This window comes from Sciurus vulgaris (assembly GCF_902686455.1).
Source record: "Sciurus vulgaris genome assembly, chromosome: 4".
NCBI classification, from domain to species: Eukaryota; Metazoa; Chordata; class Mammalia; order Rodentia; family Sciuridae; genus Sciurus; species Sciurus vulgaris.
The window spans coordinates 146086927-146101887 of record NC_136464.1 but is presented as its reverse complement, the minus strand read 5'-3'; the positions used below and the strand labels follow the sequence as shown (position 1 = coordinate 146101887).

Sequence of the window (14961 nt, the reverse complement as noted above, 5' to 3'; positions counted from 1 at the left end):
GAGGCAAGGGAAAGAATTCTATGTCCATTCTGATTTCAGAGAACTTCTCATCTTTTAAGGCCAAAGGACTCAGCAACCCCTTGGATTTGGTGTCTTTAAGCTGAGGTTCAAAGATGCTCATTCCTCTCAAGGGTTTTGAGCTTGGAGCCCATTTTCGTTTATAATTCAAACCAGCATTTCCTGAGCTGGGCTTCATGGAAAACTGTTCTGGTTGCTGAGACAGGAGTGTCAAAAAGTGGTGCATTATCTGTCAAATAATTGGGAACTGCTGCATGTACACCTCCTCTCTAAAAACTGATAATGCTCAGAAGTGTGTTATAAAGCTAAGGAGTCATGAAGAATGTTTCATTTTGGGTTTTCCTAGTAGCAGATTGTGAAATAAGGACTCAGGGGAAAGTAGTCAATTTGGGAGACATAGAAAACAATAGAAGACATGTGGGAAATTATAGGCGTAATAGATTGAATCCCTAATTTAATATGCTATACAATAATAGAACAACAAAGTTGACGATTTCAGAATGCCCAGGTCCTCTCATCTGAGCACTTAGGACAGTCTGGATTCCTGCATGTGTCGCAGGATTTTGATAATCCAGCAATATTGCCTCTGGGTCAGACAAGGCCATCATTACACTGTTGCTCCCAGGTCAATGGGTAGAGTCACAGGCAGGGCAGCTCCAGGAACTGGGCTGTCCGACATGGTAGCCACTAGTCTCACGTGGTAACTGAGTACTTGGAATGTGGCTAGTACAACTGAGGAACTGATTTTTAAATTTTATTTTAATTATTCAGCATTTACATGGAAGTGCCGAAATGTTCCTAGTGGCTACCTTACTGGATGGCATGGTCTTAGAGGTATGCCACTTCCCCAGGATGCACATGGGAGGTGTGCCCCACCCCATGCTGACGTGCTCAGCCCCTTCTTACATATAAGGATGAGTCACCACTTTCCCTGTGTCCCCTCAAGGCATTCTTACCCTTCTCACTTCTATTGTTCTCTCAGCAGGTGCCTACAGCCTATGACTTCTCCAGTATCCTTCAGTGAATGTATTCTTCTGCATACTCAGCCAGCAGCTTCCCCAGAAGCTTCTAGATGGCTTCCCTTAAGCACTTTCCCATGCTTGGCTTCTCCACACCCCTCATGAGCTTTTTTATTATTATTATTATTATTATTATTTTTTTTTTTTTTTATTATACAGATACTTTTATTGTATACATGTTAGGTACACAGTTTAAAAAGAATGAAAATTCCACTCTCTAGAACATGAGAAGACAATAAATAAAACAAAGATATTATGCAAATAGCATGAACATTAGACCAAGTATGTGATCTTCACATTCATATTACACATGTAGTTCAACTATTCTTTAATAGTTCACTTATTTGAAACTGTAGAATGATATTAAGTATTAGTTCAGGGCCTTAGAAAACAAGTTTATTGGTGGTGTTCATGTATGGGGAGAAGAAAACTGTTCACTGCATGTAACTGTCATGTCTCCGGGGACATGATTCAAGAGAAGAAAGCAAGTGTAAGTATTATTTCAGAAATGCAATCTGTATTGGAATGACACTTCTTAAATATACTTTCCTTCCTGAACTCCATTCTAATATAATTTATAAACTCTCAAATGAAGCTATGGAAGTTAAAATTTTTACATAATCCAGCTATAAAGGGAACTCGTACTAATGTTTCTGATATTCACTAAATGTGGCACTTTTTTCTTATACAAAGTACCTTCTTTAGAAATGGGGTTAGGAATGGGGTATTTAGTTAAACTATCCTTTTTTATGACCTCAGTTACAATGAAAAGACAGAAGCCAACAGACTACATAGGCAGACTCTATCACAAATGAAAAGTAATAGTGAAGAACCATAGGCAGTTCAAGGGATGTAACACAGTACAACATTCTACAGTCTGGCTAACACAAATTTGGAGGAAAAGCAACCTGAATCTTATGTGTGTTTATATTTGAAGGGAGTCACTCTGCACATTACAAATTTTTCACCTTTTTTTTTGGTGCTAGGGATTGAACTCAGGTATAATGCACACATTATACCGCTGAGCTCTATTCCCAGTTCCAATATTTTACTTTCATACACATTAAATAAAGCCAAAAATATTGGCAGTATTCTGCTTAAAGACAGGGAGGTACATCATAAAGTTTTAAAACATGGCAACATTAAAAATATACTTGTATGCAGAACACCCCATTTCCTGATGATGCATTATTAATGTACTTATACTTAGTAAAGTGAACAAGTTACCATTATGACAAAACCTATTTATACTTAAGGAACACAATAAGCAAACTAACAAAATTTTACCTATGTCAAAGAAAAACTCAGTCTGTTGAGATTGACAAGGCAGGATTAGTTTCCTAATGCACAGAAGGACAACTATAAAATGAATGTTAGTAAAGCTCACTGCCATGAATACTTATCTATCCAACTACAGACTTCTAAGGGAATAGAAAGCCACACAGAACAAAGGAAACCAATGATAATAAAACCCTCATTCCTTATTAGAACTTTAATTCTTTTGTGTATCAGTCTCGGAGTACATAGGGCACAGTGCTGCATTAGGGCGGCATACAAAAGCATCGGTTTTACCTCCCAGCTCTGATAATTGTTCCAGTGAAGACACACAAGGATAATGGTCTTTTAACCTATCTGGTAAGTTAGAAGTCTTCTCTTGAAGACGTCGAAAACGTCTCACTGGTGTTAGAAACTTCAGCTCCTTAAATGCAGAATTTGATTCATCAAGTTGCATCTTCTTTTTTATACTTTGCAAGTATGGTGTAGTAGATACATTATATTTAATTAAGCAACTTGCTCTAGTTTCTGTATCAGGAGTTTTAACATCATTGGTTGGATCTTCCATTTTGTCATCTTGCTCTTCTTCATAATCTTTAAATACCACATTCCTATGATGTTTATTCTCAATTTCTGGTTTTTCTGGCTCTAGATTAACACCTATGTCTTCAGTGTTGACTTCTTGAACTTGTTCTTTGGATGCATAAGTCTCAATATTTTCTCCCAAATTAACGTTTTCTTGACTCTTCATTGTTAGAATATCCACAATGACATGTCGCATCTCTTCAATAGGCTGAGCCCCTGCCAGAATGGCCTTCTCATAGATTGAGATAATATTTTCAATAGGACTTGTGATTGGTTCAATACGTACAAGACATATCCAATATTTAACAAGTTTTTTGGCATCTGGAATATTTTTAATTAAGTCATTCAGTGTAACCAATATTTCTTCTTTTGGACATCCTTTATTAATCAGGTTCAGGCATTCAGAAATTGTCTTGTTTACTTTTTCAGTAAATAATCTTTGTTCATCTTCTTCTGCCATGGTAGTCCAAAAAGATCCAATAGGTGTTTCATTTTGTCCTTCAGACGTGGGCGGGGTAACTACTGAGTTAGGGGGCCTTTTCAGTACTTTTCCTTTGCTAGTTTTCCACTCAGACAAGCTTTTTTCTCTTCTGCAGTTTCTTTGGGCTGAGCTGATCTATCAATAGTTGATTTTGCTATAGTATGTCTTCGTTGGTCAATGGTTTTTGACTTTTGTATCAGTTTGGTATTAGAAGATGAAGCAGGCCTGGCTACAATTTCAGGTGCTGTGCTTCTTGATAGCAACCTGTTTCTTTTTACGGGCTGAGAACTGGTTTTGACACTAGATAAAACCATTTTGGGTTGCAAAAATTCTTTTTCTTGAGGCCCTTTTTGGATTTTAACACTGACAGGGGTTTGGCTGATGCCTTGTTTCATGGTGTCCTGAGTATTGTTGTAGTGATTTCTAATAGGAGGTCGCACAAGTTGTGTGCTCCGAGATTTAGTGTTCACAAATTTAGTGCTTCCAAATTTAGTAGTAGCAGTTGTATTTGAAGCTGCATTGCTTCTCACTGTTACACTGGTGGTGTTTATAGGTTCAGGCTTCGTGGCTTTGGAGACAGTAGTTGGAAGTTGCTTTGTTGTTGCAGAACTCTCATTTTTGACTTGCAGAGGCTTTCTAAATGAATTAACCTTAGACTGAACAACTTGGCCACGATAAGCTCCAAGCACAGGTTTCTTGGGCATGTTAGAAGTTTGGTTTGGTTTTTCTGCAGGCATTGGCTTCTTTTTAGTATTGTTCTTATTGTTTTTAAGGTGAAATGCCTGGCTTAGTGTTATATTTTGATTTGGGGGCTCATCTTTAATTGACAACTGCAGAGTCTGAGTGCCATCCTGAAAATCATGTGTTTCAATTTCCATAGTTGTATTGGTTAATTCATTAGAAGATTTTAAAGGAATATAATTTTTTCCCACCGGTGTATTATTTTTGCTCCCTATAAGTATTTTGATATTTTCTTTAAATAGCCATTTTTGTTTTCAGTTTCAGAATTTTTGTCTCTTCTTGGACTTGGTCCTCAGATGTCATCACTCTTTGGGCTCTACTAGGTATGCAGACTGGGCCTTCTGACTCGGGGGCAGCTGCAAGGTTCCAGACTCATGAGCTTTTGAAATGAGGTCCCATGAAGTACTTTTTGAGGACAACTTTTTCCCAGCACCCCAGAGGGGACATTTCTAGTAAGTTCCATTCCTGTGGCCCCTCAGCAATCTCTTTGTTAACCTATGAGACCTCTTGCACAAGGTCTGGATCTTAGACCTATGAAAGGAGAACTTCTTCCTTGGGTCCTCTGTGTCAGCCCTTATAGTAGGGGCTCTTCCTCCTATCAGTGATGCCTAAAATTTTTTTAGAATTTCTTTGCATCTTATGTTATTGCCCATTATGCCAGTCTTTTACTATGATTATTAATTCTTTATATTAAACTTTCTTGATCAAGTTACTAGGCAGTTATTGGTTGGACCCTGACTGATCCACTGTTACAATCTGATCTTCATATGGGAAGGAAAAACAATAATAAACTGTTACTTAGAGGACATGGGAGGCAAGACCACTTAAACAAATTATATGTTTAGATGAAAACACAAACTATACTTCAAAAGTCTCTGTATCTGATTGTAACTTGTGACTAGAATCTTTGCCTACTTGCAACTTTCTAATATTAGAAAATGGAATGGAGTAAGCCCATTGCTCATTGCTCCAATTGAGAAATGAAAAACTCTAATTGGATGATTCATTCCATTGTCAATTATTTAGGCAGGAAAGAGGGAGGTTGCCTCACCCAGATGGAAGGTGAACAGGGATGATCCAAGAAGGCTGACAGTAGAAGAGACTCTTTTTGCTTAACTCACCAAAGACAAGTGTCCTTGCTAAAAGAATTTTTGAAACCTTTTAAGAATGGAAATTCAACAGCCAAGGGTTGAGTTGAAAAGGAGGGCTTAGTGCAATTTTTTTTTTTTTCCTGATTGATACCTACTTCTTGGTGTTGTGGATTTTCCCCCTCAGAATCTTATAAAACTTTTTGTTCATTGAACTAGGACTTGGCCAGGAGAACAGAACACTCATTCTTATCTGAGAATTCTCCTAAAATAGAATATTCTTTATCTATTTCCTTCTGTCACAATTTAACTAAATCACAATTTAAAGCTGTCATTTGTTAGGCCAGGTTCTCAGCTCACCACCTTCCATTTATGTCATATTTAACCTTTAAAAAAAACTCCACCAGACAGATGGATAAATTGAGGTTAAGAGAGGTTAGGTAACTTCCTCAAGGCCACACAGCTAGGGCAGAGCTGGGTTCTGAATCTAGGTATGACTGACTCCTCAAATTCCAAATGCCATCCATCCTGCCTTTAATGTTGCTGGACATTGAAAAAAAACATTTTAAATTTTTTCTGTTTCTTTTGAAAACTACCAAGACTGACTAAAGTAAAAGATTAGAGAGGGTTCTCAGGAACTAATGCTAAAGATAGATGGGGAGTTGCGGGTAGAGGAAGTATGGTAAAAAAAGGACTTCGGAGAAATGGAAGGGTGAGGAGGACTGAGGAATTGCTGTAGATTAGATAATTGTCACCTCAAAGCCCATGTGTTAAAGATTTGGTCCCCAGCCCATGGGCTATTAGGAGGTACCACCACCTTTAAAAGGAAGAGCTGAGTGGAAGGTCTTCTGGTCACTGGGTGGTTCTCTTGAAAGGGATAGTAGGACTTCTTATTTCTCTCTTTTTTTTCCTGGCCATGAGGTATGTGACTTTTCTCTACTATCTCTCTCCACCATGATGTGCTACCTCACCACAGGCCCAAAAGCAATGGGGCAAATGGACCATGAACTGAAACCTCTGAGAGGGTGAGCCAAAATAAACCTTTTCTCCTTATAAGTTGATCATCTCAGGAATTTAGCTACAATAACAGAAAATTGAGTGACGTAGGAATAAAGATAAACACAGCAGATCCTCCCAAGGCCTGAAGATCTACAAAAGCTAACAAGACCAGTAGAATCTCCTGGAGGAAGGTGCTGACCCAGAAGGGCATTTTCTGGCATGCAGGAAGGTATGGTGCATGGGAGCTAGGAGGGGAAGAAATTCAGTTGCTCTCTATTTGGGGTGAGGATGACTCATGGATCTGAGAAGGGACACTGTTCTCAAATCTATAACCAGGGTGTGACCCATCTGTACTAAACCAGGACTGTATACTGAGGATGCAAGATGGTTTAGTTTCAAAGTAGAGTGAAAAAGTAAATATCCTCAGGACTCACTGGCTCTCATTTTCCATGTGTGAGCAAGAGTATGGGAAAAAGCAAAGGGGAGAAGAAACCTTCCCAATTAACAGTTGATACTGCCCAGGAGCCTCTATGCTACTGGATACCAGGAAAAGGGGAAGAGAAGTCTGGTCTTGGATAATTCTCAGGACCAGGACTGCAGCTTCCCAGAAGAATGGATGTTCTTGGTCTGCAGGGATCTTTCATGTTTTTTTTTTTTTTTTTTTTGGGGGGGGGTTACTGGAGATCGGGAGCCAGGGTCTTGTGCTTGCAAGGCAAGCACTTTACCAACTGAGCTATCTCCCCAGCCCAATCTTTCATGATTCTGAGCGGAGTCATCCAGAGACTTCTTAGAAGCTGGAAGGACTACTGAGGTCTGTGCCCTGGTTTCCTCAGCAGCCCTTCATCTGCTTATGGAAGTCCTCTGGTGCTGGAGCGAGGAGTTCTTCTGCAGTTTATAAAGCCTGGTTCCTTAATTTCCCAGAAAGCACCACTTATCATACCAAATCTATGCATTAGGCCAAGAATTAAAGTGTAATTCTTAGGCTAGAGGACTATAATAATGAAAAATGGTGGCAGTGATAACAACATCACCGATTCTGTCAATACTCGTGGTTTTGTGAACATGCAACACAAACTTCTTTTCTTGAGTGTTCACTAATTCCCATTCATCCTGCCCAGTTTTTTATATGCAATCTCACTTAAGCCTCGGAAAAATCAAGTGAGGTATTTTACAGATGCAGAACTTAGGTACAGAGAGGGTAAATAAGTAAGGTTAAGTTTGGAAGCTAGCATTCGATGCTGACCTGTTGGACCCCAGAACCACGATGCTATCGCAATGGGTGCTACTGATTAACTTTCCTCTCCTTCCATTTATCCTACCAGGTCTCCGATTTGCATCAGAGATTAGCAACCTCCCACCAGTTAGTCCTGAGATTCAGTGAAATCAACTCCATCGCTAGCTCCTGGGTAGATCCTAACTCATGTAAGCCTGTAAGCATGTGGCTGACAAATTCTCTGGATGACACTGTAGTCACTGTTTTTGACCTAGATGGAGGCCTGAGATCCAGCAGGGGCCAAGCATGGCCTATCTTCCATGATCGGGAGAGAGATTGTCTCTCCTGTCACAAGTAAGATAGTAAATAGTTCCATTGGTGGTGGGGAGTCATCTTGTTGTTGAGGACAGGTGACCTGGGGCCAAAATGTGCACACAGGAGAATTGAGAGCAGAATGAAGTGAAGGCCAACAGAACTAGAACCCTGATCATTTTGTGACTGAAGTGCTATTGACTATTGCACTTTTCACAGGTCATCTAATAAACTTCCTTGCTTATTCAAGAAAGTTGAAGTAGGGCTACTCTTACTCCAAGTTCAACATGGGCACATCTATGTTCTCCCTCAGTTACTTACAAAGTAAGTGTCCAGTGTATTTAAGAGGCATTATCATCTCAATTATACAAAAGCCTTTCTGCTTTTCTTTACCCTTTCAAAATTTCATAGCATCTTAAAAAGCCTTCAACATAAACCCAGATCCTCGAATGGTTCTTAGAGCTATGTTTTATTTTTCTCTTTTCACATATATTCAGTCACATCTCTCACACCAACTAAGTATGATGCTAATGGTGTGTTTTTACCCTGTTTTTTTTCTTCCTCCCATTTGATTGATATTCTAGCATGAAAGATCACAAAATGTCATCTTTTTCAAAGGACATAATGACAGGAACTACAGGGAGCAAACACCCAGGGAAAGCCCGTTTCCTGCAGCAGATGGTGACATGTTTCTAAGTCTGTGAATAGGAAATTGTAGGGAGGTCAGTGGACACGGGCGGAGATCAAAAAGGGGACCCCCAGTGAGGTTGAGGTAGTGGGAGGGTAGGTGGACCCAGAAATCTAGGCTCCCAGGCTACCTATTCCATTGCTCTTAGGAGCAGAAGGTCGAATAGAGACTGTAACACCCTACACTTAGGTTACGAAGCCCTGCCAAGACAGTGAGCCTGAACCACTGAGAAGAGCAAGTTAGAACCAATTGTATGTATGCCACAAAGAACTGCGGTGTTCTGGGAAAACCTGAGGAGTGGGGACAGTGTCCTGGGAAGGTAGCTCACTGGCTTTGAGGGAGATGTAGCCTAAGAAATGAGGTTGATATGAGTTATGAGGGACCATAGGTTGTCATCAGATTTTATATGGTCTATTCAGTCAGAGCAAAGTGCCAGTGGAGACCAAATGATTCTACGTGGTGTCACAGAGCAGAGAGAATGACAATTTTAGAGATGTCTAGTGATGTTCAGATCTTGAACTTGAATGTTTTTCAATGCTGTCAGCTTTAGACTTGGTCAAATCACCATGACTTTGGATTTTAATTCCAGAGCATCTAATTTCTTATCAATATAAGAAGGGGAGGCTTCCTGGGCATGACTGTGCTAATGATATTTTCATCAGAGTACAGGCAACATCATCAGCTGTCTTCTTTTATCTCTGCATTAGCCTCTTGAAATTCTCCTTCCTAGAAAACCACAACCTCGCATTCCCTTGTTTACTTTGTGAGAGAGGACAGTGAAGTCTGGCCAAATAATTACAGCAGCTATTGTTTTCAGAAGGGAAGTTGCTATCTGCAGTAACTGTGCAGCATGGGGTTTTTATTATTTTTACCTAAAGACATCTTTTTTGGTAATGACAAATGTGTTTTTTTTTTTAAAGTCTGGTTTTTCTTAATACAACTTTAAAGGTTTTTAAATTGTTTCATATCTGGTCGAGATATTGAAAATCTTGAGTTGAGATTTTTAAGTACTTCATTTTTAACTTGTAATGAAAGTTTACAACTTGATTTTTTTCAAAAAAGTCAACAAAATGCAAGTACCTGTTAATAAAGTTCTTAAATAATTTAAAAATAAGGGAAGGGAAGTTGCTTAAAACACAATAGGAAGGAAAAGACAGAAATAGGAGAAGGAAACTGGGTTTTGTGCCTCTGTCTTGTTACTTAATTCCTTCCTGTAAGATAATGGAATCAAATCCCTATCTTCTCTAAAGGTAATATTATAAATTAGGACTCTATTCCTTGAAACCCAGTTAATACCAAAAAATCCTCATTAATGATTGCCAAAAGAAAGATGTACAATGGGGAAAATGCTTTGCAAATAATAACTAGATATATTTGAAAAAAAAATTTAAACAAAATTCCCCCTGCGGGAGGGGTAAGGGGAGGGAGGAGAGGAGGCTTACCTGATAGGACAGGGTGGAATTGGGTGAAGGGGCAGGATGGGAATGGGAAAGACAGGAGAATGAAGGGACGTAACTTTCCTACGTTCATGTACGAATACACGAGCAGAGTAACTTCACATCATGTACAAAATGGGAAGATATACTCCATGTATTTATGATATGTCAAAATACACTCAACTGTCATGTATAACTAAAAAGAACAAATAAAAAATATTCCCACTATGGCCTTCCATTTCCAAAGTATGACCAAGAGGTTTTGAAAATAGGCCTGGGTAAGAGAGAGAGAATTACCTAGATTCATTTTGTCAATCAAGAACGAAATTTGGAGGTCGCCGATTAGCAGGTTCAGGGTCCCTGCTGCATTAAGAAGCTGAGTCCTGCTTCCTAATAGTGAAGGAAGGATATGAGAAAATACAAAAGGCAAATCGCACCCTTGTTGACTGCAGAAAGCAAAGAGGCAGACATGTGGAAGTACCAGGTACCCTGTGTGATCTGTGTGAACAGGAACAGACATAGGACATTTTTTTTTTTTTATCAAATGTTATTGCAAATGCCTTTTAATAAGCACTGAGTACAAGCTATGCAATCAGAATGTCTCAAGAGGAGAACAGTTAGTGAGTGCTATAGTGTATGCAAATTATCATGAAAAGAGGTAGAATTATTATTTCTACATTCAATTTTAATATTTTTTTCATTATGAGAACATATTGTAAAAAGGAAGACCTCTAATCTCACCTGAAGCAATCACTGTGCTATAGTGCATTTCCTCTTGCTAATTCTTTAACAGAAATCCCAAGGAGTCTCTGTAGTTTCTAGAAAATATGGATCTGATTTTTGAAAGAAAAATTTAAGAAAAAAAAAAGGAGATAAGAGAGTAATGCATGTAACAGAACAGAATCACAAAATTTTAGAAACAGTGGATAGAGTTTATCGTTTAAATTGTTGAATAATATCATATGGATATGCCACATTTTATTTATCATTTCATCATAGGAATAGTTTGGTATTTTCTGTCATTTTAATATTATAATGTCTCCTGCTGCTTTAAGAGGGCTATCAGAATGATGCATTCCAGATAGATTTAATGAATGAGAACTAATGCGCTAGTACCAGTGACAAGTAAATAGGATTATAAACATATGAACACCTTTTGGACATGACTGTATTATGAATCATATTAAGGAAGCACTCAGTAAATTACTTTTTATTTAAGGGTCTAATGGTCCTTGTCTGCAATGCATTCAATTGTTACTGTCTTATTACATTTTCCCCCCCATATCTCGGTGACCTCCAAATTCCTTTGAGAGTCGCAGTTTGGAGAAATTAATCTGCAGCTTAACACATGTCGGCTTTAGTAAGCTATTGAGTTTCGTTTGTCATGAAACTGTTCACAGCAGAATGAGGAAATATGGCCCAGACCTGTGTTCCCAACCTTTTATGAGAAAAGGACCTCTTTAGAATGTTATAGATTCCTCAGATAATAATGTTTTTATTTGCTTAGTTGCCGGTAAATATGCACATGGGTTCGTGGATTCTTTGTGATAATTGCTCCATCCAGCAATTATCTCCTTTTTAGGAGACAAGAGTAAACAGCTTGTGAAGAGAGACTCTTCCTCTGGAATCCAGGGGTTCTTCCTCTTTCTCTAAGTCTCACATCTGGCTATTTTGGTATTTCCTTCAGTCCTCTTTGTTTCGTGAATCCATCTTTCTTAGGATGCTAAATGTCAGACCCAAACAGGAAAACATATTTCTGCAGCATGGCTCTGGGCCTCCTTCCTTTGCTCTGTAGCAAACACCTACCTTTTCCCAACAGGATGAAGCCAAGTGAATATTATGGAAAAGAGCGTAATGGCTGTCTCTCTTTAGCTTCTGCTTTTACTGTGACTCATAGGCCACATGTCTCAGAAGTTTCCTCATAATCTAGTCAGAGACTCACCTGCATTGGCCTTTGAGAGTAATAATTCAACTTCAATGGGATCCTGCAGATGTTCCTCCGAAGTGAGGGAAGAAATGGAATCGTGTTTTGAGAGGATATTACTTTGTTGACACTTCTTTTTGATTTCTTTCAGGGCCGGTATCCTGCAGCTTTCTGCTCCGTTTTATCTTTGAATATTACTGTTCCTGGTTATTGCTAGTTCAGAAAAGAGAGAGATGTTTTGTCAATTCAGTTCATTTGGTGATGGCTGCGGAACATTCACGACACAGTTGGAAATACAGTCTGTTGCTTTTATTGAAAGGATGATCTTTCCTTTGGCAGGAACAAAACCTGCATTCTATATAGCAGAGAGTACTTACATAGTCAGAAAGACAGTCACTTTTAGCTTTTAAAAAATATAGCAACTGAGATCTGGTTTTGTGATGCAAATTGGGTGCCTGGGACTCAGCTGCTTTGAAGGGCAGCAATGGAAGAGTTACTTTGGCGGAGGAGGCCTGGAGCCCTCCAGGATATTCTGAGCAGATGCTGAAGTTCTTATTTTTCTTGTTTTTGAAGATTGCTTCTTTCACATAAAGTGTCTTTGTTCAGAAAATTTTGGAATAGTATACTTTAAAATTGAACTCTGTCAGTATGTTACCAGGAGAAAGGTCAGTACAGTGTCTAGGCCTGAAGCTGGTTCTACCATTTATTAACTCTGTGAACTTGAACAAGTTACTTTATTAAGCTTCAGTTTTCCCATGTGTAAACTGGGGGAAGACAATAGAAGCAGCCTCATAATGTTGTTATGAAGTTCAGTGAGATATGGCACAGTCCCCGGCATGATGTAGTAGCTCAAACGATGCTCACTATTATTATTACTTTTATCAATAAAATAATAAATATTACTAGAGAAAACAGTAGCTGATATTTTATAACCATTCTAATTTTTTAAATTTATTTTTTTAAAATTTATTTTTATTTTTATTTTTACAGACTGCATTTTGATTCACTGTACACAAATGGGGTACAACTTTTCCTTTCTGTGGTTGTGCATGATGTAGATTCATACCATTCATGTAATCATGCTTGTACCTAGGGTAATGACGCCTGTCTACCATTCTAATTTTTAATCTCAGTTTTGTCTCATGCTTTTCTTGTATGACCCTTGGAAACACCCCTATGGTGGAACAAGTTTGGTTTGCCTTTGCTTCTCATGGTGAGGAGAGCACACATCATAGGAATCATGGGAAATAACCTTTACAGGGTGTCAGCTCTGGTGGGGCGGTTTGAGGGAGAGTCTAGGGAAGCAGGAATTCACTCCAGCTTGGATGCTGATGGAAAGTAGGGCCAGCTAAGATTTGGTGTCTCAATGACACTTACCCATAGTAAGGGGAGGCTAGATTGGGGATGCAACTTTATCCTCATTTGGGACAAGAGATGAGTTATTTGGTATTTTGTGGGTGGCACAGTGACCTTGCTTTCATCTGTGTTTAGACAAATTTTGAAGAGGACTTGCTTGGTCCTATTTTATCCTGGCCTCAGAGCAGCCTTGTCAGGGATGAGTATTCAGAGATGGTCTGTATCTAATGGGAGATCACAGTGTCTGCTCCCATGAGCCAGGCCAGCTTCTGATGTCAGGGGCTATTCCTTTCTCAGTTGCTACAATTAGCATTCTGATGAATTATTCTAGTGATTTAAAAAACAATACTTCTTCTACCCTGAAGAGTTAAATGGAATCCTATCCATGTTTTCAGGAAAAAGTTACACCACACACACACACACACACACACACACACACACACACACACACACATTTGCAATTTATTATACACACATACACACACATATATATTTGCAATTTATCACACACACATATATTTGCAATGTATCACACACACACATATTTGCAATTTATTACTGGCATTGTTCTATTGTTGGGGCTCTGACAATGAACAAGAATGAATGTGTGTATGCCTGCTATAGTTTGGATCTAGAATATTCCTAAAGGCCTATGTGTTAAAAGCTTGGTTCTTAGGCTAGTGCGATTGGGAGGTGGTGGAACCCTTGAGAGGTGTGGCCTAGCAGGAGGCTGTAGGCTCTTGGGAGCATGTTCTGGAAGGGGGTTGTGAACATGGCCTCCCTTGCGTCTAGCTTTGAGGTGAGCAGCTTGCTCTCCGTGCTCCCTGACCTGCTCTTCTGCTTGGCCACAGGCCCCGAAGCCATAGGACCTACTGACTGTGGACTAAAGCCTCTGAAACCGCGAACCAAAATGATCCTTTCCTTTTTAAAGTTGATTTATCTCAGTTATTTGTCAAAATAATGCTAACACAACACTAGAGGATCTTAGAATCTGATTATGGAAGATAGACCAAGGAAAAAAATTTAAGAAACAATATTTTCTGGCTAAATGCTTTGAAGAAAATAAACAGTGTTATGGTAAAGCATATTGAAGGACGGGGCTGGAGTTGTGGCTCATTGGTAGAGCACTTGCCTAGCATTTTTGAGGCACTGGATTTGATCCTCAGCACCACATAAAAATAAATAAATAAAATAAAGGTATTGTGTTTATCTGCAACTTAAAAAAAAAAAGGAATAATGAAGGAAGGGCTGCTAGTAAGAATGAGAACAAATATTACAGAAGGACTTTTCTGGACTGACTGAGCTGGAATTCAGATTTGCTGCACCGTAGCCTGTGTTTAATTTTCTTTACTCTTGATTTACATGTGCTGGGTTCCTTCTGGCATACACACACTTTTTTACAGGGGATGATAGGCTACTGACAGATGCAAAATAGAAATTTTTTTTGTCATTTAAGAATAGTTGAAATAATTAATGATTCTCAAATCTAGAGTGGGAAAGAATAGGATGAGCCATTTGAAAATTCACATTTGTAGATTGTGCAGTTTGCCATATGCCTATTTATCTCAGAATGGTGACCTGAGAAATAAGTCAAACCTGGAAGATAGTTTGAAGAGGAAAATATTTTTGAAGTTGCTGTACTTATTTGCATTGCAGTACAAATCTAGTGTTTTCCCTGCCTTCTTGCAAATTAAATAATTGAACAAAACTTTCCCATTTCTGCTTATTTTTCTTTGAGTATCAATTCACATGAAATAGAATTTCTTTTTTCTCCCCCAGAAAGCTATAACTCATTATTTAGAAACTGTTTAACTTTCTTTTGATTT

General features: G+C 38.8%; 1 protein-coding gene across 1 annotated transcript; it reads right to left on the bottom strand.

Moving 5' to 3' along the window:
* Window positions 1-2050: 2050 nt before the first annotated feature.
* Window positions 2051-4481, bottom strand: LOC306660604 (cytoskeleton-associated protein 2-like). The gene is given in 3 exon segments (XM_079138960.1): window positions 2051-3476; window positions 3479-4358; window positions 4360-4481. Coding segments are annotated over 3 exon segments (1890 nt in total). The 5' UTR covers window positions 4423-4481; the 3' UTR covers window positions 2051-2529.
* Between the last annotated feature and the right edge of the window lie 10480 nt (window positions 4482-14961).